The sequence below is a fragment of the Nylanderia fulva genome, unplaced genomic scaffold, assembly GCF_048542155.1.
Source record: "Nylanderia fulva isolate GAGA-0341 unplaced genomic scaffold, ASM4854215v1 Scaffold2, whole genome shotgun sequence".
Taxonomy (NCBI): domain Eukaryota; kingdom Metazoa; phylum Arthropoda; class Insecta; order Hymenoptera; family Formicidae; genus Nylanderia; species Nylanderia fulva.
The window spans coordinates 4,625,175-4,650,285 of record NW_028190263.1 but is presented as its reverse complement, the minus strand read 5'-3'; the positions used below and the strand labels follow the sequence as shown (position 1 = coordinate 4,650,285).

At 41.0% G+C, this 25,111-nt stretch overlaps 1 protein-coding gene and 2 long non-coding RNA genes across 5 annotated transcripts in view; 1 reads left to right on the top strand and 2 right to left on the bottom strand.

Annotated features, from left to right (window-relative positions):
* Positions 1 to 1,922: 1,922 nt before the first annotated feature.
* LOC114943000 (uncharacterized) lies at positions 1,923 to 3,704 on the bottom strand. The gene is made up of 3 exons (XR_003821923.2): positions 3,414 to 3,704; positions 3,265 to 3,334; positions 1,923 to 2,623 (listed from the first exon to the last, which is right to left on the bottom strand). It is a non-coding gene; the product is annotated as an uncharacterized LOC114943000 (long non-coding RNA).
* A 4,439-nt stretch (positions 3,705 to 8,143) lies between these two features.
* Positions 8,144 to 14,454, bottom strand: LOC114943001 (uncharacterized). Of its 2 annotated transcripts, XR_003821924.2 has the most exons (3): positions 14,017 to 14,454; positions 13,832 to 13,954; positions 8,144 to 9,266 (listed from the first exon to the last, which is right to left on the bottom strand). It is a non-coding gene; the product is annotated as an uncharacterized LOC114943001 (long non-coding RNA). The 2 variants fall into 2 exon arrangements; XR_014924577.1 differs by lacking the exon at positions 8,144 to 9,266 and having other exon boundaries at positions 9,543 to 13,954.
* A 5,372-nt stretch (positions 14,455 to 19,826) lies between these two features.
* tara (SERTA domain-containing protein 2 taranis) overlaps positions 19,827 to 25,111 on the top strand; it is a 47,962-nt gene continuing 42,677 nt past the window's right edge. The window contains exon 1 of one of the 2 annotated variants that reach the window (XM_085481992.1): positions 19,827 to 20,523. In XM_085481992.1, coding sequence (XP_085338118.1) covers positions 20,503 to 20,523 — 21 coding nt within the window. In that variant the 5' untranslated portion in view covers positions 19,827 to 20,502. The remainder of the gene's footprint in view (positions 20,524 to 25,111) is intronic. The other variant, XM_029318535.2, reaches the window with a different exon arrangement.

The window sequence follows — 25,111 nt, the reverse complement described above, 5'->3', positions numbered from 1 at the left end:
CCCCTTATACCGCCACCATCATCCCTCTCGCCTCCCTCCCCTCTGCCTCCCCCCCGACGTAATGTACATAAATACATTTAATCTCGCTCCTGCTGCCCTCCTGATATTTTTCGAGAGATCGATCGAGCCGCGCGCGGTCCCACATTTTCCCTGCTAATTCCGAGATCTCGTTTGTGAATTTCGGTCGACGTTGGCGCGTTCCAAAATTGGTATTGGCGATCCCTGGCAGCGCCGAGTTTCTGGCTCGAGCGCCGGGGGTATGGCAGAAGCGCGCGGCTATAATAAAGGCGCGCCCCGCTCGACCCCGCGTTCCCCGCCGTCCCGTCCCATCTCTCGCCACGAAGCGAAGCTTCGCCTCGACTCGACTCGCTCGCTCGCTCGCTCGCCCGTTCGCTCGGTCCCGCTTCGCCGGGTGGCGGCGCGTACCCTCCTCCGACTCTCGCCGCTCGCTCGGAATCGGAAAGGGGAGACCGCGTTGGGGAGCGCGCAGGCGCGAGGGTCGAATGGAAAAAAATCGGCCGGGCTGACGACGGGGGATGGTCGTCGTATCGATCGCGCTAGCATCGGGGACCGAGAGTCTACGCGGGTATAACCGTGAGAGATGCAGCCCGCGATGACGGCGGGGCTCTCGCTATATTTCCTATGTAGAGAGAGAGAGAGAGAGAGAGAATGAATGACGAATCCTGGAGGACTCGATCATTATGACGAACGTATATCTCTCTTTCCGCGCATCGAGATCACGCTCAACTTTCTCCACGTCGATTCTCTATATCGTTACTGTATGTCGAATTAGAATTCCGAGGGGGTAAATTGTGTTCGGTATATCGCTGAATTGAAATCATTCAACGGAGAGAAAATCGCGCCTCTCGTCGGGTTTGACTTCAACTTATTCTCGTTTGCATCCTGCGCACAAGGTAGCACGCGTTGCCGGTCTCGGAAAAAGCCTCATCCGTTTATACGTTCTACAAAGCGCGCAACAAAAGTCAGGGTCGACGTCGTACGAGCTTGTCCGATGTTCCCCGAAGTTGTGGCGCGATGGCGAGGTGGATAGGGACGATATATAGAGAGGAACTCAACGTGCGAGCGAATAGAATGTTGCTAAGGGGGGATGACGAGGAGGGAAGCGCGTTCGACGCACGATGGATACAACGGATTAAAAATCTCGGATATTTTCGGCCACGTTCGTCCGCCTCCCCCTTTCCCCCTTTGGATGTAAAATTTATACAAAAATACAAACGCGCGACGAATATTAGCTGACGTTACGTACGTTATAACTGAGAGAGCAGTCCGCGATAAATTCTCGACTTTGTTCGACATTGACTGGCGTTGCATCCGTGCGACTGCAGCGCCGTAATATAATAAAAACTTGTAATATTAATCGTAGCAAAAATCGGATAATTATTCACAATTCTAATGACGCGAGATACGAGAAATAGCGCTAGCTCGAAAATATCGATCGATATCTGTCAATTTCGAAAAATGTCAATTTGCCAAACCAAGAAGCAGGGCCGACTTTAATATCGAGATGGCCCCGGGGGTCACAGTGCCAAGAACCTCATCGCTAATGAGAAACATCAATTTTAATGCCGTTTACTTGCCAGAAATAATAAAACGACAAATTCAAAACTAGAGATTTTTCTAATACCATGTATACAAGATTTTATTGTTTATTTCAAAGAGATGAGAATTTTTATCTAGGCTCTCTTAATCTCTCATTGCAGCCATATTGGATAATGATATCTAACGAAATATTCATATGTGAATATTTTTCTACACGTCGAAATCAATTTCATTTTCTTATATTATGTCGCAATTATTTGATGTAAATACAAAGATTTATGAAAATGTTACTAATAGATGATTGTGAATATTAATCATTTATAAAATCCAATGGCCGTAATAAAAGATCAAAAGCTTTAATATAAATTTCACACATTTTAGACTTGGTGTTTAATTCAAACATAATATACCTATCGACATATAAACTTATAATTTAATCTCACAGTACAAGCAGGAATTTTATTATTACATTCGATATATATTGCGCGTGTTATTATTTATTTATTATAATAGGCGCGATAAATTAAAAAGTAGGATAATTGTAAAAATTATTATCACACGCGAACGGAGCATTGTTTTGCAGAAAGATGATATAATCAAGCAGTTAAATAAATATGCTGGACTTATTCTATTTATATAATTTTACATATACATATGTTTATATACATAGAAATTACTTCAAAGTAATTAGACAAAACAATAATAAAGAACGAATTTTTTACATAAAAAGAAGTTAACTTTTTCTCATTTTTAAGATACAGTATATCATACAAGTTAAATGCGATGACTATTTAAAGAATTAACTGAATTATTCAGCTTGATTATGATGATTGAATATACATAAGACTTGAGCAGAATGGTTGTATTAGCATAAACAAAATATGCTCTACATGTTTTTTTCTCACAATATTCTTTTATTAATACAGTTTTGCAGCAAATTTTTAAGACAATAAATGCAATAAAAATTGCTTCGTCCGAAAGATATTTTACTTTATTGGATTATCTTGAAGGTTCCATGTGTATTCTAAACTGCTGCTGTCATCTGCTTGCAAATTGAAAATATCTGTAAAGATAACAACAATGAATGCTCTTACATTTCCCTATATAAAAAATTAGGGAAACAGTAGTCAAAATTTGCTTATTTATCACAGTTTATCAAGAATATTATTTATCCAACAAATATACAAACAAATATTATACGAATTTATAAAATTTATATGACTGAAAAAACAATATATGTACATATGTATACAAGCTGTCTTTAATTACGATGGAAATACAATTTGTACAAAATAAACATACATATTACTTTTTCTGCTTTTTAATTAGAAAATTTAAAAAGAAACCATGCTATTTTATAGAAACTTTATTTTTTAGATTTAGTCGAATCATAATTCTTCAATTAAAAAAAAAACATTTAGAACAGTCAAATTATGTAATAAACTATAAATTTTACATAGTGAGAAAATTTTTCATTTACATATGATTTTGCACAGAACTCTTCTATAAAATTTTAAATTTAATATTTTAAAACAAAACCTGAATATATTGTGTGAGCAATAGTATCTCATAGAAAAACTATTGTAATAATGTAACAAACATACAAAAATAATATTGATAAATTAAATTTAAAGTAAAGGAAATTTAAATTTCTGATAATAAGATTTAGAAAATTAAAAAGTAAAAGTAGACACATATACTTACATTGTGAGCTCTTTCAAGATATTCATTGAAATCTTTTCAATATGACATCCTAAGATTCAATCTCATCTATCTGTAATAAAACGCATAAATTATATCTCTGTGCGTCAGTGATCTGTTATGTACATAGATGTTTATAGAATTGTACGTACATGTCAACACCATAGAGTGATCCTCGCGTTATGTTGGCCGAATGCTTGCAAGTCCCCACATAGTCGCTCATTGTCCCGTGTGTGCTGATGTTATTTCAGATTGGATAAAGTAGGAGAATTTTGTGTGCGCTACCGTATACGTACCCCGTTGAGGCCGCGTGGCGTACCGGCGCGTTGCCATTTTCATTTAACGCGTCACGCCGCCGCCGTCGTCGCCACGCGAGAGGCGAGCATTTGGCACACCGCGAATGTGACAGCCGGACCGAACGCTTCGGTTGAGGTCGAGCGGATTCGGTCCTCGTCGGATTTAAATATCGGCCGGAAATAGGACCTCCGTTCACTCGCGCAGCATCGTGGAAAAGGGTGGGAAACGGGGGGGTTGAGATAGAAGGACCGCCGGAGATCTTTTCGGCGACTCTTAAACAGGATCGCGCGCATTGTATCCTCCAACTTGAAAATAACAAAACTGTTATAGCGCGCGTTTTTCGAGATATTTTTATATATTCAAATAGGTTGACTTTCTTATTATGAATACGCTTTTGCATTTTTTTTTCTTGAATTTTTTCTTTGATTTTTGAAATTGAGGAAACCTGACTGCATTATTCTCTCGCGCAAAGATGCATCTAAATATGGAACGTATTTTATTTGATTAATGTATTCTATTTGATTAATTTGAAATCAAATTAGTCTCTCTCCTCTCTGACTCCCCCCGCCCCTCTCTTTGTTTCTTAATGGCTTCTGAACTTTTCAACAAAAATGTTAAAAGATCAATTTTTAATCAATTTTTAATCAGCGATTATTTTTTTTTTTTTTTTTTTTTTTTTAGAGAAAATAGCTTAGAGAAAAGCAACATCTTATCTAATTTAATGAGATGACCTTTTTAATTTTGGAATTACTTAAAAAAAAAAAAATATCTAAAGTTGGAAAACAGCAAACTTACGACAAACAATATTGCACGTTGTTTTTGATAAGGAATTAAAAAAATAAATATAAAGGGAATGAGTCAGTACAGCAAACTTAGTATAATAATCATAAAACACGAAATCATAAAATAACAAATAACCATCGTATTCAAGATGAAATATCAAACATAGTATTCAATATTAAAATTACGTATGTAAAAACATGAATTATCAAGAGTTTATTACAAAATACAAAAACAATAAAACGATAACTCTGCATTTGATTTCTCTCAGATAATTGGTATAGTGCTTTCTATTGTCCTTTGGCCGAGGAACTTTGCCAAATATTATATATATATATATATATATATAAAAATAGCATTGTTTGTAAAATATCTCTAGAAGCCAAGTACAAATAATAATAGCTTTGGTGGTAGTAACAGTACTGACATAGACGATAAAATCAATTGAGAAAGAAGACGTGAAAGAAAATTGAAGAAAGAATATAGGGTGTCTCAGCCGCTTGTCTCGACGGTAAATTTCGTTCGATATATATTTTGTTCCAATTAAAAATTCGTTAAAGTAAAACTTTACAATAAAATTTAAAAAATAATTATGCATCGGACAAAAAAGAATTAGTATATAATATCTGGCAAATGACCAAGGATGCTACGGACGGCGACTTCTTGGTGCATGAAGCAAATAATATTTATATATATCTTTAATATTATAATAATCAAGAAAATAAGTATATCATACACACATACATATAATAACGCATTTTTCTTTTCATTCTCAATATAAAAAAAAATCGACAAACATTTCTCCTATATAGTTGCCGGCTTGAAGCTTAACAATAAGTTTCATCATTAGCTTTCACATAGATCTGTCGCTATGCTATATTTGTTGATTAGAAACCAAATCATGAGTGTCAAGAAAAATATCGCGAATAAGCGGATATTGTTAGCATATTCGAACGTACATTACGTATGCATATCAAAACAAGAGACCAACAATAAGTCCATTCCGCGAATATATCCGGATATTAAGATAGTCGGTGGTACAGCGGCAGTCGCTGGAAACCGAGCGAGCGTGACTGTACAGGTTCCTCAGGTATGTACGGGCCAGGTGGAAACGTACTTGCGAAGGTAAACGGGATCTCTTCACGCTCGACCTCGTCCCAACTTCGATTCGCCGCAACCAACGATCGACCAATGATCGACGAGAGTCCACTCTCAAATTATCACGTGTTTACGTACACAAGACTGTATGGATTTATTCCTATACGCGACACTATTGTTATTGCACTTTGGTTACATTGGAAATCTATCGCGAAGCGAGTAACTACGAGACGCGTACGTTTTGCGGTTAACCGTGAACTACTACACGGGGTTGTACGAACTCCCGAATGGATAGACTTCATTTGTAACGTAATAGGCCTCACTTAGAGTCGATTACATTTTCTTACTGTCAATATTGACGTATCAGTATTTTTAATATAGGTGAGAAGCATATGTGTTGAATTAAAAATGTCAGGATGTGAAAAATGTAACTTATTTATTTTTAAATATATGAGAGCTATATTTAAAACTGTATATATACTGGCAACAGGAATGTAAACAGGTACAGGAGCTACTAAAACGTTCAAAGATGCATTAAGATAAAAGAAAGATGTTTTACTTAATTATTAATTTTGCAAGAAATAGTTAATCTTGCATAATAATTTTCAGCGTGTGAACTTAGAAGCTCATTAGGCCTTTCGATACAGAATCGCGCGATATGAATCTTCGAAAGTGAGTTAACGGCGGACGTTATTAGTGCGACAAGGTGAAACCCTGGGGCAGAAATGTCTATTGATTTTTCGAAGAAAACTCGGCATCCCTTCTCTTGGATCCGCCGCCGCTAACCTACATTCGAGTTATAGCGGCGGTACAAAGTCTGATAAAACGCGTCCGATAATGAGACTCGCAGCATATCGCGCCGCGATAGGGAAGTATATTACTTTTTTTTTCGATAAAAAAAGCAAGCTTGCCGCGATTTTTCTAATGCGCGTCTGAACTTTTCTTTTCGCTTTCTCCTCCGTTAATATAAAAATATAAGAGAGAGGGAGGAAAGACAGCAAATAATCGTCAGAACGTACGAGTGCGATTCTCGCCGATCGTTCGAATTTCATTGGTTCCGTCGGGCGACATTGCACCCTTTAAACCGTTTTCGGGGGTGAACACGCCAGGATACCGCGAGCGACGGAGAGGGCGACTCGGTCGCAACCCCCCTTTCGTACTCGCGCCGAGGGGGATCGATCCGTGTTCACTCTGCGCACCTACCCCTGCGGCAAAACCCAAATCCGAATCCCGCTCGAAGAGCAGGAGCAGCGCCGGCTAAAATCGCCCGCGTTTTTAGCCGGGACGAATTTTCGACGCGGCACCGCTGATTAAGGCAAGATCATCTTGTACGATTGTCTGACATTTTTGTTAAATTAGATTCATCGAAACCGATATATAATTTCAATGAGTTTAATTAGGTATAGATAGAGGGAGAACAATCTCTATGTTTATTTTCGACAGTGATTTTTTCACGAGTTACAATCTATATACTTGTGTAAAGGAAGAATATTGTAAATACCAAAGGTAATAAATAAATCTAAACTACAATAAATTGTAGTACAATCTTCGTCCATTGTCGCGCAAAATTATCCCCGCTGGTGCAATCTGACTCCACCTTAGGATATTGCAAGAGCGCTATTAGTAAAACGACATTACGTTCTCTTGGGATCGTAGTCATCAAAAAAAGTAGTAACAGAGTGACGACTATATATAAAACACGTAATTATATAATGTGATAAAATATAACGGTAATTATAATTAATTCACTTGGTACGCCAAAGACATCAAATTGCAATAAATAAATAGATTAATTTATCGAAAAAATACTCTTTCTTTTTTTTTATGAGACAGTCGTGAGAGACATTTTGGTTCAGTTGACTTTGGACTAGCTGTACGTGTGTGTGTGTGTTATAAATTTCTGCGCGGATAAACCGCGAGAGTTCCGACCGCACACGCGCACTCTGGTCGCTCGCGGAGTGTATCGGATGGTCCACCGACTACCTCGAGTTCGGGCATTCTAGCTAGAAAATTTACAATCGAGTTCGCGGAGAGTTGAAGATTCGCGAAAGGCTATGGTTCCGTGAGGGCGTACGATCGATACGGAAAAGTTCGTCGAAATCCTGAGTAAAGCTTCGCCTCGACTACTATTTCGCGTAATTGCAATCATCAGATCTAGACCGGATCGGTATTCCTCCCTGCGTAATTTCGTACGATCCTCTAGGACAAAAGTTGTCCAGATCAGTTTCACGAAAAGTTGACTCCAGTTTGTCAGAAAATAAACGAAAATTAATGCAACGACATTTTATAGGATAGAAAAGATTTTATTTCACATTAGACTGTATCTATAATAATTTTAGTTCATTTATCCCTGAATTTTAATCATCAATTATATTTATCGTTCTCTTTAGAAATAATTTTTTCGATGAAAAATCTTCAAAGATACGGAGCGCTAAAGAGAACGTAGTTTCAAAAGGAAATGTCTATCATGATCATCTCCAAGGACACAGCGTACGTTCTCTTTCCCTCCAAAAAAAAGAATCTATCGTAAGATGAGATCAATTAATTCTCCCGTATTCTTTATTCACAATATTTATGCGTCCATGTTAATTTTAATATATCAATGATCTTAGATGTAAAAGAATAAATTTTATTTAATATATAAAATAAAATACAAATGATACATATATCTTTTTATATCATCGTACAAATATAATTTTTTTATAAGTAGAAATAAAATGAAATAAGCGCAAGAATTAATGCTAAGAAATATTTTCTATTTTATAAACGTTTCCTTAGATAATTTTCAATTATATAGATTTAAATAATAATATTCCAATTAAAAGTATAATAAATTATGTAACAAACTCTACTTATGAATATTTAACATCAAAAGATTTGATTTTTTATTGTTAGCTTCACGCGTATATTTCCATGTGTAAACGAATAATTGGGTTAAAGAATATCAAAACGAACATCCAATTTCATGTGTTCACCGGACATTCGGTTGCGAGAGATCGCGTAAACGAGAGAACAAGGGAGGATCAACAAGCGTGGGTGGATGGGGGAGGTAGAAAGTTGTCGATGATCAAATAATTTTCAGGAATCGCGAATAAATCGAGGGGTTTGCACGTTCGGCTCGTGTGCATTTTCGAAATTCCGGCCGAGAGAAGAGAGCCATTTTACATACGGAATTAACGTTGCGCACGCATACATACTATATATGCATTCGCACTGCATGTATATAACTATTCCAATATAAACGAATCGAATACATAACTCGAAAGTCCATTCATTGTGGCATTCATCTCGATATACATATACGCTGTTCATGCATCATCGATGCGTAAAAATGCACCGGATACGCCACCTTCTGACGTGTCGCATCTTTCCATTATGACGTATTAACAGGACGAATTTGGAAATGTATAATTCGAAACGGATATATCCTGCGAGTATACATGTGAGTTTGATCTTTCTACACTGACGAGTAATCCGATGAAACGAGTGCGCAAAAAACGATGAAATCGCATCAACTAATAAACTTTGTAATTATCTACTTTAAAAGATTAAATCGTCATCGTAATGCGACATGATATAATATTATAAAACTTTAATTTTTTAAAAAATATTAGACGGTTTAATATTAGCTATTACGCTAGCATTTACAACGTTGTACATGATAACAATTTGTTCGTAAAGATCATTTTTATAAGAATATGACAATCCTCTCGCTCTCTCTCTCTCTCTTCGTCTCTTCCCATTCGCCCATTTCTTCAATTATAACGTCGCGCATCGTTTGGCTCCTCCATTTTTAAAGTGCGGAATACTCCGTACTTCAATATCCAATTCTACTGAGAAACGTATTTTCTGAATTATCACATTTCCAGCGAAAGACGAAAAACAGATAGAAAATGAAAAAAGAAATTCATTATTTTAATTAAATAATTTGATTTTTTTAACTTTGAAGATTACATAAATGAATATCTTACGTAAGAGAGATATAACGAGACTATAAAATAAAATTTTTATAAATACATGAACTCGACTAATAAATGTATTAAAGGGGCAATACATTACACATTTTCTTATTGTTTTATTATTAAAAAAATGAATAAACCGCTCCGTACAAATTCTTGTCTGTCGAGACAGATATAATTTTATATTACGTAATACATTATATAATAATTTATAAATGCTCTCTCTCTATAAGAGGCACGTGTCGCTCGATGGTTTACGTTGCAGAAAATCTCGCGGCTACTGCCGGATTAACGAGAGGATCCGTGCGGTATGCGCATCTCGACGTTACATCTTCGTATTTTGCGCCGTGGGCGTTACACAGCGTGTCAATATATTTTTCTCGCCGCGTTCCGGTTTGTCCGCATTTCGCGTATAATCTAGTGACGTCGGCGGGCCGGTATCGCAGTCAGCTGACATTACGGTTAGTCGGTATTCGCGAGTCTGGTTGGTACTACAGAATGTCGATGATAGGCCACCGCCGCTTTTATCCAGCGGAATTGCGCCCGTCGATAATTCGTAAGGGTGAAAGGCGGGAAATGGGGGAAGAAGGAAGGGCGAAGAAGAAGGTGACAGGAAGAGAGAGGCGGACATCGGCGAGAGGATCCTCGGGACGCGCAGGGGATGGTGGAGAATAACGCGAGCGGATGGAAGAACGGGGGAGGATGTGCCGAGAGGAAACAAGTAGGGGTAGTAGAACGCGTTTGTGAAGAAGAGAGAGAGAGAGAGGGAAGTGGAAGGGTTTGAGTGGTAGGAGGGAGGGAAAGCGAGATGAAGGTGGGAGATGAGCGAGGGATCACACGGGGGAGAGATGGAAAGAGAGAGAGAGAGAGAGAGAGAGAGAGAGAGAGAGAGAGAACGGGTCCTGAGAGGAAAAGGGGTGGGTTGGACGATGTCATTTTAGATATTCGATGGAACCTGCACTGTGCGAGCACGTTGGTAATACCGCGCACACAGACGGTGCAATAAAGAAAAGGATGTCTGGAAAGAGTAGGAATTATACACGGTTGACGCGTGGGAGATTGGTTCTGTGACTTCTAATTTTAATTATAAGAGCAAACTCGCGATGTGTATAGAGGGCAACTTGTTATTTGATACCTGTGTTATGCCATGCACTCTCGTTATACTATACGCGTACGCAAAAATCACAACTGCTTGAAACTCGTTAGAGTCCATCATACTGACTCGTACTTGCTCAGTCTCGCTCTTCATCCTTACCCAAACTTTGTTCCTCTATATCTATGTTATGTCAGGGACTATAATTTAGAAAGAGATGGAGAATTTCCCTATTGAACTTAATTAGTTGGGATTTTCGTTCAAGCTTTGTTACGTAATTACAAAAAATCCTAGCTTTTCGAAACCTATTAGATTGATTAGTTCTAACATCGCCAGGAAGAAAATATTATTTTTCTATTTATCGTGTCACGGAGATTATATTTTACAAAAGGACGGAAATCGCTGTCTCTGTACAATTAATTAATCAAGGTAATTTGGAATGTACATATAATCTTCTAATATAGTTGAAAAAAAATGCAAATAGAAGAAAAATAATTTGTTAACGAAAATACTAATATAATAATGTGAATATTACACGGTCCATCTAAAGATATTAAAAATAAACAAAAAGAATATTAAGTACATAGGGTATAATATGGTAAATTTCACGAGTCTCGATACAATGTAATTATTTCATAATCATTTAAAATTCCACTCTTTCTCTCCCTCTCTTTCTGTACATTTTTCTCAATATACACTCATTACACATTCGCAAACATGTATTTACGCAATGTAACGTATACATGCGATTGCAATGGAAGAAAGCACTTAACTGATTTATCCTAAGCAAATACTGCTTTGCTTCGTACATTATGAACAGAATGAATAGTACAATGATGTGCCTTCTAATTGACTTGATGTATGTTGTTTTCATCAAACTCGAGTTTTCATATAAATATTTCTTTCACGAATAATGAATGGCAGCCTCAAAAAGACAAATATTATATACATCCAAAGCTTATATACAAATATTTTTACAATATTTACTCCCATATCCGTTTATCTCGTGACGCGCGTTGTTACATGCGCTGCTAATGTTATTACACGAAAATAATGTATACGAAGTGACTTTTAAATAGTAGGAAACTATGATTTTTATTTATTTATTTATTTATTTTTTTTTTTTTTTTTTTAAGAGACGTACATTTAATCGACGACTTTCATCGACGGACTTTTGTCCACAACATTTGTGCGCCACGCGTCCAACAGTCACGCGACATGAATTATCGTCCGACGAGATATATTAATGATCTTTAGTTATTCGCGCCGCGCGCGATCGAACTTAAAACCCGGCGGGATGAAATTTACCGTAGGTCATGGTGGACCTTAACCGCACGCTTCTTATTAACGATCTTGCTTTAAAGGTCCGTAGAGTACGCCTCTTACACTTGTGACAAATTACACTCGCTATAAGCTTGGTAATAATAACAATGATCTCAGAAGGAAGAGAGCGATTCGAGAGGGAGGAATCGTTTATTCTGTATCTTAAGACACTCTTTCTGGTAATAAATATTAGTACAGAAATATTGAATGTGTAACGTGAGAAAATAACTTATGACTAATTACTAATATATTTATAAGTGATTGTCAGTCGTGTAAATCGATTTTTATAATTGATATATTAATTGACACGTCATAGCAAGTCGTCATCTTTATGTCATTCTCTCTCTGCTGTTTATCATCTAAAATCTCAAAAATGATTAACTAAGTTTCAAATTATCTGTCTGCACATCACGATATTTAATATAAATAAAAAGAAAAAGATAAAAATTGATCCTCTCGGAAAAAGTGTCTATAATATGTTCAAAAGAATTTACGCGTCACATACGTTATTATAAATACTTTTGGCCATTCGCGAAAACGAAGGCAATTATTTATGACGCTTGGTATCTCATTTACATGTCACTTTCGCTTTGAACCTCTCGATACATTGATTTGTCCGTCGAACGTATTTCGATAAACCGAATTTCGCAAACGATTCTGTTTACACAGGGGGGCGCGAATACCGGCTGCGTCAGAGAGCGAATACGAGAAAGGAAGGGGGAGAAAAAAGAGAATTTCCTTTCCCCCGCCGGCGGGTTTTACTCTCTTCCTCTTCGCTAAGTCCGAAGCGTGCCAAACACAATCGGCCGTTCGAAAACAATTTCGCAAGCCGATACATATCTCGGCGCGGTAACGGAGGAAGTCGACCTCCGAGAGTAAAGAGTGCCCGGGGATTCCGAAAGCGCCTCGTCTCATCTCACCTCGTCTCGCGCCGCGCCGTCCCGTAACGACGGAGACGGCGATAAAAGCGGAGCGGTGGCGGGCGAATCGCACGCCCTCGTAAATAGAGTCGCGGGTCCATTCATGAGTTCGGCCAGAGAAGCAGCCACGGCGCGCTCGTGCGTACACGCCGGAAAAGTCTTTTTCTCGGTGTGTTTTACGGGAGGTCAGGGTTACAGAGGCGGAAAGAGAGGACGAGGGGGGAGGCGGTGCGGAGAAGGCGGTGGGTCGAGAGTTTTACGTGCGACTACCACGGCTCTCTCCGTACAATATTCGTACGCGCCCTCATTTTTTTCTTTTTTTTTTTCTATTGTCTTTTTGTATGCACCAGCGTCGTTTCGCGGGTAGAAATTAATTCCGAGCGATGCCGCCAACTATCGCGGACCGTTTCCGCACGAATGATGCGCGAAAGTTTAACCCGGATCGGCTAATTGGATCGTTCATCGGCGCGATATATCACGGTGTTCGGTCAATGTTACAGAGACAATCGAAAGTGAAGAAGTCGAAAGCGGAAATTACATCCGAATAGTCATATTATACATATATAGTTGATTTTATGCTGAAACATGTAAGGTTCGATAAATTTTGTACGCTTTATTGCAATTCATTTTTGATAGTTTTGACACTTTTTCAAGTTTCCAACTTTATGTGCAACCATTCATACAAACGTACGCGTACACGTGCGCGCGCGCGCGCATTCGGTGAATAATTAGTGTCTCGAAACAATAATAATATATTAAATCGATTTCGACTAAATAAACTTAACAGTAATGAGAGTAGGAATTGTTAAAACGTAACGAAACACACGATTTATCACTTGTAATGAGAGGTTCAGCTGCCTCTTCGTGTAATTTCGCGAGATATTTCAACAGTTTCAACCGTGAGAGAAACATGACGTTGCTTGCAAAAAGTTCAATTTTTCGCATGAAAGACAAATGTTTACGTTTAATATTATATCAATAATTGTACTCATATATACGGTATCCAATAAGAGAGAAAGAGAGAGAGAGAGGAAAAACATTGCTCCCCCTAATATTTTCTTTTCTAAATTAATGAAAAGTGTACACACATTAATACTTACACGTTCGCTTATTCTAGAATTAATATTCGCCAGAGATTGCACCAGAGATTTTTCGTTATTTAGCATTTCAATCGCACCAATTTTTATTAAATATTGTTTCTCTCGCATATCAAGCCGGCTAATCTGAAAGGCAAAGTATCGACACATAAAAATACGTACATGTATAATGTACGAAAAATAATTACCAAATCGATAGCTCGAGCAAATCGTAATCTCTAATCGCACGTGTATGCCATTACGACGTTCTTTCGCGCTCGTGTTCCCGCAGTCGAGATAGACTCTGAGCTTCGAAGCGACTTTATCGCGGATAAAGATAGCCTTATCACCCTCGACGCGTTGATAAGACGCGTCGCGTGTAACGGCTGTCGACGTACTCGCGGCTTCCTTTCTCTCTTTCCGCTTTATTAACGATCATCTTAGGATTATAATCACCCACGTATACCCACACGTAGACCCCCAAGATTTAGCCCACCGGAAAGATATCCATTATTGATACAATTTGAGAGATTGAGAGCGATAATTTGTTTTGATTAGTACTTTTGTATCTCGCACAACGATATCTATTTGCTACAAGATATAGAGTGACGAAGATATCGAAAGCAGGTTTATCTTATAGCGCTGTCGATTATTAGGTTTTAATCGCTGTCGCAAAAAAAAAAAAAAAAAAATTATATATATATAAAGGCTTAATAAGTATGTACAAGTGATATATCTAACGCATTACTTTTTTTTTTTACAAAAACTATTAAAAATTAGTTTATAAAATAAATTCTTGAGATTTTTCATATACCAAAATAATTACTATATTAATAAAAAGCAATGATATTTCTCACATAAATCATAAAATATTGAATATACATTAACAGAAAATAATTGGCAATAATTATTTCATTTATAATAAATGAGATTAAAAAATCTACTTCATATAATCCGTAGACAAAAGAAACGCGACAACTCTCGGGTACTCTCCGTAAAATACTCCAAAGATGCAAATTTGTCTGTATCTCTCTATGTATGCAAATACTTTTCCCGCATATTTCTGCATATCTTGGCAATTGACATTCCCTGATAACTATAATCTGCATTCACGTGTAAATTCATCAGTCTTTACTGTATATACTTGTTAAGAATATGGTTCTTCACTGTCAAGACTGTACCTAATTATCCGAAAGTATGAAAAAGCAAAGTATCGGATACCATCGAATATCGCCAGGCGCCCTGGCTCTCAATTAAGAATATTTCGTCCTGATTGGTCGTTCGGCCGTCCCTCCCTGATTGCTCTTGTATTAGCGCTCTAAGTCATGCGCCGATAACAATCAGCACGAGCCGCTCTCGGCGAATGGAAGTCACGCGTATGCACGAGCTGTCGAATTAACCGATTAGCCTACAGCACCTGTCATCGTCCCCGGATGTCGGTGTCACCGGCGCGCCAAGCCGGCCTGTGTTAACAGGTGCCTTCGATTTCGAACAGTGCTGTTCGATTCGAGAGAGGCTAGAATTTTATCTCGTACGAAAGAGAAATTATATATCTCTATAACTACATTCGCGGGTCGAAAATCGTATTATCGCTCGCTTTTTTTTTTTTTTTTTCATCTTTGTACGTTCACACATTAACTAATTAAATATATGAGATTAGATATTTTCACGGATAAGCGAAAATATAACGAATTTATGTCGATTGTATCAGTATTTATTGAAAGTGTTGCGATTGCTATATGAATAACTAAAGTGCAATCCGAATGGGGGAAATTATTAATACTGTCAGCGCGGGGGTGCACTCTCTTTGATACTAGCTGACGCTGCTCATCTCGATGGGGCTGCGAGAGAGATGTGTTTACGAAAGGCACAACTTTTGGCCGTATCGCGGAGGCGAAAGGCGAGAGTGGCGGGAATGGCGGGAAAATTGAGCCAACCGTCCTATGATATATCTTGCTGCTACACCACATCACCTGTAATACGGTTTTCACCGGCTCTTTCCCGGAGTTACAGCTAGGCAGAATCGTGCCATAACTGTACACGAACAACGCGCGGATTTCGCGTCGGTTCGACAATTCATATCGATATAACGCGCGTAATATTTAGTATTTCGAGTGTAATTTTCACGAAATTATATATACGGAGAGAATTTTCTCTTAAAATTTATCCTGAAAATCATGCTAATCGTAGGACAATATAGTATCGGAAAAATTTTATAAGAGTTTCTATGATTAATATTTGCCACAATAAAAAATGTAATACGTACATGGTAAAATTAATCGCACATATTTTATATATCTTATTATATGGTAAATATTAAACGGAGAGAAACTCTTATAAAATTCTTCCAATACCATATTGTCCCGCGATCACCATGACTTTCATGGTAAATTCTAAGAGAAAATTCTCTCTCTGTGTGTAATTTGAACTCTCATTGCAAAGCGCTTGATTTTTTGTCAAAAATAAATTAAACATTTAATTACTAATATATAATTTTACGAGGAAAAATTTGAAATAAAATTAAGGAACAGCGATTTCTTTCTTGCGATACGTCCTACATAAATTACAAATGCATATCGGAGTACACATGTAAATTTTAATATAAATATTTACTATTTTGAAAGAGAGAGAAAACGCCTTTTCTGGATACAAACACCCTTGCAGGCTAATAATATTCATTTGCATAACTTCTATGGGATATATTCCTCTTTTTCGAATTTTATTTTTTAATAAATCAGATATTTTTTCCAATGAAAACTATTGCTTTTTTTTTTTTTTTTTTTTTTTTGTAGAAAAAAAAGTGCGAATGGTTTGTAATATAGGGATTAATAAATAAAGAGACTTTGTTTTTAAACTGCTCTTTCGCGCGACGCGTCGAGCAATTCTCGTCGTCTACGTAAAGAAGCATCGGTTTAAGAATTCAGGCCGGAAGTGCAGCAGCACACAGGAGTCGCAGCTTTCGAAGACGATCGTAAAGCGTCCCGTCAGATCTCCGGCGTTTCCTGATCCCCACCGCGGTATCCTTCGCCGAGTAGCTTCGCCGAGGCATTAACGAGCGCTCCTAGTCGACGAGAAAGTTTAGCGACGTCTGTGCGCGGCAAATCTCAACGAACTGAATTCTGTGCACCTTTATAAGCGATAGGTGCGCTAGGAAAATATACCGACATTATATTCACTCATATATACATGTATAATTCATTTTTACAATCTGAAACCACAAAATGACATTAATGGATCTCCCCTCTCTCTCTCTCTCTCTCTCTCTCTCTGTAGTCGCAAGACGCTGAATTATTTCCGGATGCAGCAAAGAAACAATCTTCCCACTTATAAAAATATTACTCGCGCGATAAAGGTATAAATAATAAATGAAAATATATCATCTCGCTTGATAAAAAGAATGAACGGTTCGCGGAACGTCCGACAACAAAATACAAAATTTGTGAAATACGAAAACAAAGGGGGGAGCAAGGAGAAAGAAAAGACGTGGGCGGAAGCGCGTATCGTGCCAAATTCTAAATTCCCTTCCATCTCGCGGGCGTGCATGCGCGCCCCGCGTTCGAACAAGGCTCTCGCGTCGCCGCGACCTCGCGTCCAGAGAGAGCAAGGACATTCATTGGCCACAATTCATCCGTCGTGACGTGGGCCAGCCAATCGTAAAACGCTCTTTCCTCTCCGGATCGTCATCGCCTCGTGCATCGCGCAAAGGGCCGCGTGTGCATAGATATCGCGCCGGCGATATACATGTATGTATATCGCGCGTGTGTGTATATGCATATACGCGTCGGATAAAGTCGGATTCGAGCGACGCGCGGCAGTTTCCGCGCTCGGCAAAGTCCGCGCATTCTCGCGCCGCGGCCAGTTAAAAGTTGCCGCTCCGCTCTCTCGAGCTCCGTGGCGTCAGCCGCGGTTAACAACAACCGGACAGCACGTCGAACCGGCCGACGGAATCGTCGACAGCTCGCGCGCCTTTTGCCCGATCTCGCTTCAATATTTCATCTCGACCTCTTGCACTTTTATATAATACATTATTTTGTCGCGCTCCATCGGCAGATTTTTGTCGAATAATTTTCATTCGAAGCTTCGCAAGTCAGAGAGAGAGAGAGAACATTTATTATTAAATTTATTTCATCAAAGAGTCGTATTGTTGCGGAGGATGAAAATTCCGAAAATTCCAAAGAGAGAAAAAAGAAATGATCGGGATTATATTTGAATAATATAATATAATGGAAAGAAGCTTCGCTCGAAAATATCCAAGGGACGTCCCTCTCGCCTGACATTTCCAGCGTCGCCGTCGCTTCCCGAAGAGAAACCGACGTACGTGCGTTCTCTCCGAGCGCGCCTCGCCAGCGAGAGAGAAGCGGCCGCGCGCGCTCTGCCTCGCGGCCGCATACGGAATGACGCGCAAAATTCGCGGAATCGGCCGACGCGGGGAGGTCAGCCGATCGCGGAACGACGGCGCACGACCCCCGGCGTCCTTTCGCCGTCGCGGCGTCCCGCGGACGCGCCCCTTTTATCCGATAGGGAATAAAAATGTTCCCGGTGAATTTTCTTAGGCTGCGCGCCGTATCGAACCTGGCTCGCGCGCGCCGCGCCGCTCCGCGCGTTGTCTGCTCGCCCGCCGAGGCTGCCTCGCCACGGAGAGAGCACCTCTCTCTCTCTCTCTCGCTCGGTCGCCTCTTCCGCTGCTCGCCGTATGCAGCCAGCCAGTCAGTGGCGAGTGTTTCGAACCTAGTGGCGTTAGGCCGACTCCCTCGTGCTCGGGGGCCCCTGTATCGGAGAGACCGAAGGTTCCCCGGTGAAGGCTGTCGCTCGCCGCTCTCGACTGCGCGCCTCCGAGAGAGAGACTCTATACCTTGCTTGTCGTGCGTTTAAGGCTGCGATCAAAATTTACACTATATATATATATTTTTTTTTTCTCTCTTGCATCGAATTGAATTTCTCCTTTCAATTAAATATTAATTTCCCTTTTCCATGATATTACATAGCTTACATGTGTGCTGTTAGGGATATCATCTTTATTATCGACTATAATGTAATATTGTCGTACAAGGGGAGAGAATTTCGTCGAATAACGATGATTCCCGATTTTCTCGCGATTCGGTGGAGAACGGAAAAAAGACGGAAAACGTAGTTGGCGATTACCTTGCAAGGTCCTGGTGGCGCGATTGACCGTGCTATCTCGGTCGTCTCGTAAGATATTAAGCAGCGCCGCGACGAGGCTGCAATCGGCGCGATCTGCGCATGGGACTGCGCGAAGTCATTTCGAGCTTCTGCCGTTCCTGCGTATTCGTTGAAATATTTCAGCGGACGTCGCCGCGATCCGTTCTCCGATAACTTTCATCGACCGACCGCGCTATCGCGGGACTTTCTCGAACAGACGAACGATTTTTCTCGATCGCGCCGCGGACCTTTCTTGCGAGAGAAGGATATTTAATATCGCGAAGCCGGTCCGTTCTCTCCTCTCCTCATTCCTTTTCCGACAATCCGATATTTTTTCTCCCCTAGTCCTCCCGCGCGTTAATAAGCTCCGCTAATCATTCGACGATAAAAGCATTGTTTATATCTGAAAAGCTGCGCACTTGGACAATGAATTTCCTTTCGCGGGCGGTCAGAGTGACATAAACAGTCCTACGGTATTCAATTCGATATTAATTATGTAATTAATTTGCCCCAGCGTGAATGAAACGTATCCTTTCATTTATATATCAGTTACAGCGATACGCCAACAATATGGCATTATTTATATACATATATATATATGCGTTTGGCGAACGATCGACCAATTTTTTTTTTTCAAAATTCACAAACGACGCAAACATATGTTAGCGCGTTTGACAAGTATCGCTGAATTTTTGCATCAACTCGTCGCATCCATTACGACGGCGAATCGCGAGATGAAAAAAAAAAAAGTCGGAAACGATCGTACGTCGATTTTCGTCGTAGAACGAAATCCAATGGACAAAGCTCGCGCGCGTCGGGGGCGCACCGTCGGCCGTCTACGTCACTGACGCTCGTGTCGGAGTGCAGGTGGGCCGAGCGCCGGCGGAAACGACCGAGCGCGCGTTCGGGGGAAAACCGAGCGGCGCTACTCGGCGAGGACTCGACTGTTGTCAGAGTGTTCAGTAATGCTTCGCATGGCCAGCTAGATACACTAGTGTGTGCGTCGGTGACAGTCGCGTTGTCATCTGTTCGGAGAGTGATCGTGCGATGTTACTCGAGGAGCTAACCGGGCTAGATACCGGCGGCCGACGCGTACGTCGAGCAGTGAATTTGTCGTGAGACTGTGAATTTTCCAAAAGAAACATACGGAGGAAGAAAAAAAAAATATATATATATATATATATACATATATATACATGAGAGAGAAGCGTTGTTATAACGGACACGTATATATACGGGACACAAGTGAGTGAGACACGGTGCGAAAGACAGAAAGAGAGAACTCGTCGTCGTGTAGTCAGGGCCGAAGGAACTTGGATTCGTATCCCGGTCGTTCGTTGACGTTCGTTTGTTTCTTTTCCTCTTTTTTTCCTTCTCTCTCTCTCTCTCTCTCTCTCTCTCTCCGTTTTTCGCGAAAACCAGAGTCACGCGCGGAGAGGAAATAAAGACGGACCGTCGCGGGTAGCACCGTGTACGGCAGTGCAGCAGCAGCAGCAGCGTACCAAGATGCTGTCGTCAGTGTCAGCGAAATAATAATGTGGTGCGACGTCAGTCAGGTGAGTTTCGCGCGCGGTTCCGCGGCGCATCGTTTCTTCTCTCTCCCTCTCGCTCGCTCGTTCGCGGCCGCCGTCCTTTTTTCTCTCGCAACCCCCTCTATCTCCTCCCCCGGTGCGTTCCCTTCTTTCGGCGTGTGTACGACACGCGTGTGCCGCGCGCGTTTCGCGCCGGTCCTAAGGATTACGCGATCTTCGCGCTCGTCGGGACTTTAATCTCTCTCTCTCGATAGGAGCCTCGGCTTTCTCGCCAATTTCCTCCTTCGATTCGCTCCGAAATTCTCGCGGCGAACCGCGCCCGCGAGACGAGCGTCTTCGAGTTTCTCTCTCGCTCTTAGATTCCCCGTTCTTGAAAAATCGATCGACGTTTCCCGCACTCGCTCGCTCGCCCGCTCGATTTCTCTCGGGCCCGTTGGCGCGAAAAAATCGCCCTCGGCGCGCGCGACCAGCACGTAGGACATCCAAGTGTCAGATTTGACGCGTGGTAACCTCGTGTTCGGTAGTTTGAATTCGAAGCGATCCCGCGTTTCCTTGGCCCGGCGGGGGGGAAAGGCAGGAGGGCGGTCACAAGGGGAAAGAGGATGACGAGGCGAAGCTCGACGAGGGGGAACGACGAGGTGGCTTGTGTGGGTCGTGGAGTCAGCGGGCTGCGGGAGGGGACGGAGCGAGCGACAGCGGCAGCTTGATAGCGCAATGGAGCGGCGGTGGTGGGGGGCGGAGGGGAACGGAGAGAGAGAGAGAGAGAGAGAAAGTGGTGGTGGTGGCGAGAACGCCGGGGTGAAGGGGGAGAGGGATCGCCCGAGGCTGCCTCTTCTTCGCTTGGCCAGCGCCGCGAGGAAACCTAGCGTCGGTTCGGAGATGCTAGATGGGGGTACGGTTATAACCAACCATCAAGGGGCAGCGTCGCCATGGTTACCACGACGACAACAACCCGATCTGGTCTAGGGGGGTGTTTTTAAAGACATATTCGCTTTTGCCGCGTCTCCCGCTCGCTCTTTCTCTCTCCCATTTCCGCCGTTCTCTCTATTTTATACCTCCCTCTTTCTCTTTCGTTTTAGTCCTTTTTCCATTTTCCCCGCCGCCTTTCCCGCCTCGCCTAGCGATTGTTTTTCGTCACGAGGTCTTTGAGCGGCGAAATGTTTTGCGACAAAATCGAGGGAGAGGGGCGCGATATCGTAATCCACAAAGAGAGAGAGCGAGTCATAATTTTGCGCCATCCGAATTCTTTTTCGAGATCTTTCCTCCCTCCGAGAGGTTACTGTCATTATTTACTTATTATAGACTCGATCTATTAATCGTCATGTGCGGCCCAAAAATGTCGTGCCGAAGTAAAATCTATTGTACAGATTGAGATCGAATTCGGCACTAATCGAAGTAAGAAAAATTATTACGTTAAATTTTATATAAAAATACATGCGTCTATTAAATCTCGAAATTGACCGAAATGTTAGGTTTTCGATTTTTCGTTCAACCTTTTTTTTGTCGACTTATTATTCTCGAGTTTGAAAATTGAAAATCGACCTGTCACGCTGGTTTTCAGTATCGAAAGTAAAAAAAAAAAAATGACTGCTCCGGATTACCATAACACTTCAAATGTTTTAACCGCAAGCCCTGTTTTGTTCGAACCATTACGTAGTCTACTTTTCTAGATTCATTTGTGTGAAATTGCACCGTAAATGCATACATTTACACGATTTGCTTTTGATGATCATTTCGGGCAAAATCATTCAAAGCAAGAGGATTACTGCAAACAGTATTTCAAAAACATCGATCATCCATTGATCATCCATGAAATGCGGTAGCGTCATCTTTCACCACTTTGTTCGAATCATCATTTACAACAGAAGCGTGTAAATAGCGCGTCAAATGATTTTCCAGACGGTTCAAAAGTTTTTCGTGTACGAATGCGGACGTTGGCACGTCGGGTGTCCCCGAAACGGGATCATTAGAATGGAATTGGCTTTTCAAGATTTAAAAGTCGTCAAAAATCTCTCGACACGTTCAAACTAATAGACAAGAGAGTTTTCTCTTAGAATTTACCCTAAGAATCATAATATTGAAAGGATTTTATGAGTTTCGCCGATTAATATATCTACCACAATAATGAGATGCAAAATTTATGATCGACATTAGCGTGGTTTTCAGGGAAAATTCTCTCTGTGCGTAGGAACGAATATCTTGATATCATTTTTTTCGTCTTTTTATCGTAAAAGAAAGCGCTCGACGATTCCCTTGTTTAGCGCAAGTGTGATTTTTCGAGTATAACGGGCGTGAAATTGGCGCGTGGACGCAGAAACGGACGCGTCTACCAAAATTCGGGTGGTGATAAATCAGCAGTGTCTAGGGGATGAAGGCGGGGGTGGGACGGGGAAGAGGTGGAAGAGAAGGATAGAGAGGAGGAGGAGAGGGTTTTTCGGCGTTTCCGACGGCCGGTGCGCCATCGGTGGCCCGATGACCGACAAAACCAGCAGTTTTTCCACGTGGTTTCGCGTCGTACGCGACAAAAGGTTGTCTCGGTGTGTGCGTGCGTGCGTGTTTGTTGGCGCATCGTTGAACTTGGACGAAAAATTCGTGCACCCGCTCACTTAAACCCTTCACCCTGTCAAAATCGACGAGTTATTCGCAGTCGCTCGATCGCGTCGTACAAAATCATTACGTTTACTAGAAAAGTAGTAGCGTATAAATACACTTCTCTCGAAGGAGAGAATCTTCTTTTGGAATTTACTCCGAAAATCGAATGATAATCGCGGGACAATATGCGTAAGAGTTTCTCTCCGATGAAACATTTACCACAATAAGATGTAAAATTTTATCAAATTCTTCCAATAACTGTCTGTCCCATGATTACCGTGATTTTCAGGGTAAGTTTTAAGAGAAAATAATTATAAGGTGAAAAGTAACGAATACACTATGTTGGAGTTTTACAATTTTTGTAAACCGTTATTCTTTCTTAAATACTCGAGAGAGAGAGAGAGGATGACGATTATTCTTAACGTAAACTTCTCGCTCTCTTTGTCTGGGATTAGTTTAGGACGCGGAACAAATATTATGACAAGTTTTTGTTTCACGTAAATACTCTCGTAACTCTGCGTTCTTTTATGTTACGTGCCGTGGATTGGCACGTGTGCCTAACGCTCTTTTGCTCTCGAACTGTTTCTTTAATTTCTGTCGATGTAAATAAACTGCTAATTTTTCGCGTTAAATACGCGCGTGTTGATCCATCAAGCTCTTTTAATAACATTTTATCGAGACGCGCGCTTATATAAACATCAAAAGACCAGCGAGCATCGATTCATCAGAGAGTGTGCAACTTATATGTGACATAACTCCTCCGCGAAATCTATTTTTGTTCACGATGTATTTCCGTATATTATCGACGTAAGCGGCATGGCGGATGCTGGACCCAGTCGTTCGATTCGATGCCGAGAGGCAAACCGCTGACCAAAAACGTGTACGCTAATTCGTGTAATATAGTCGGTATATTGCAATACTAGAATTACTCTCGCTCGATTAGTCGATCAAAATCCATATTCATTTCCAATCGTTGAAAACGATCAAAATGACAGGAGACCGAGGGAATATATTTTACATTATCTAGTAGATGAAGTTTATACGCTTCAAAGTCCATGTATACGCGTGTGCGTATGACAATATCCTCCCTAAACGAAATAATATTTAATTCTTGGTGGAGAGCTGTGACACATACGTGCTCACAACGCCACATTTACGCTCTCGAAATTATATTTCAATATTACATCGCGGGATAAACTCGCGTTATAAGCTCGCCTCGGACTCCTCGGCGGATTATTTCGGCCGATCGAACGCGCGTGTGTACGTACGTACATATATACGTGTTAGCCGGTGTTGCTGCATGCATGCATGTCGCAAACGGTCCGTCGGCGCGGCGAGTCGGCACAAAGTGAGTCCAAGTTTCCCCTACCTCCCTCCGTGCACCTCCGCGTCCTTCGCCCCTCGCGCGCCCACCATCACGGGCCATTAACGAGAGAGTTATCGACGCGCGATCTGTCAATAGGCTTCTCCCATTCATAAATTCGCCGGGCCGGCGTGCGGCCGCCGCCGCCGCATAGTTTTGCCGCAGAAACCACGTGGCGGCGGCGGCGGCGACCACGAGACGCCGTACCGATGGACGGACGGACACCTCCGCCGTTACGCTACGCGTAACCGGGCTGCTCCCGCTCTAACCGCGTGATTTACGGCCGGCCTCCCCGTTTTAAATGCATGGGGAGCAGCCGACTGAGCGTTCCCGCCCGAATCTTATACTCTCTCTCTCTCTTCCGCGACTGCGTGGCAAATACTAATCAGTTCTAGTTCGGAATATTAATACCACCAAGTTCCTCCAAATTTTTTCGAAACTTTAAACACGTCCGTACATAGTAATCGTGAGACAATAACAATTAATATCTACCGCAATAAGATACGTTGAATTCATTTTATCATGTACGTATTCATATTTTCTGACACTTGTGATAATTATATTTAATTATGGTAAATTATATCGAATGATGATGTAAACATTTTTGTGAAAAGAAAAAATCTCACTTCTTCACAACATTATCACATTTTACTTCCC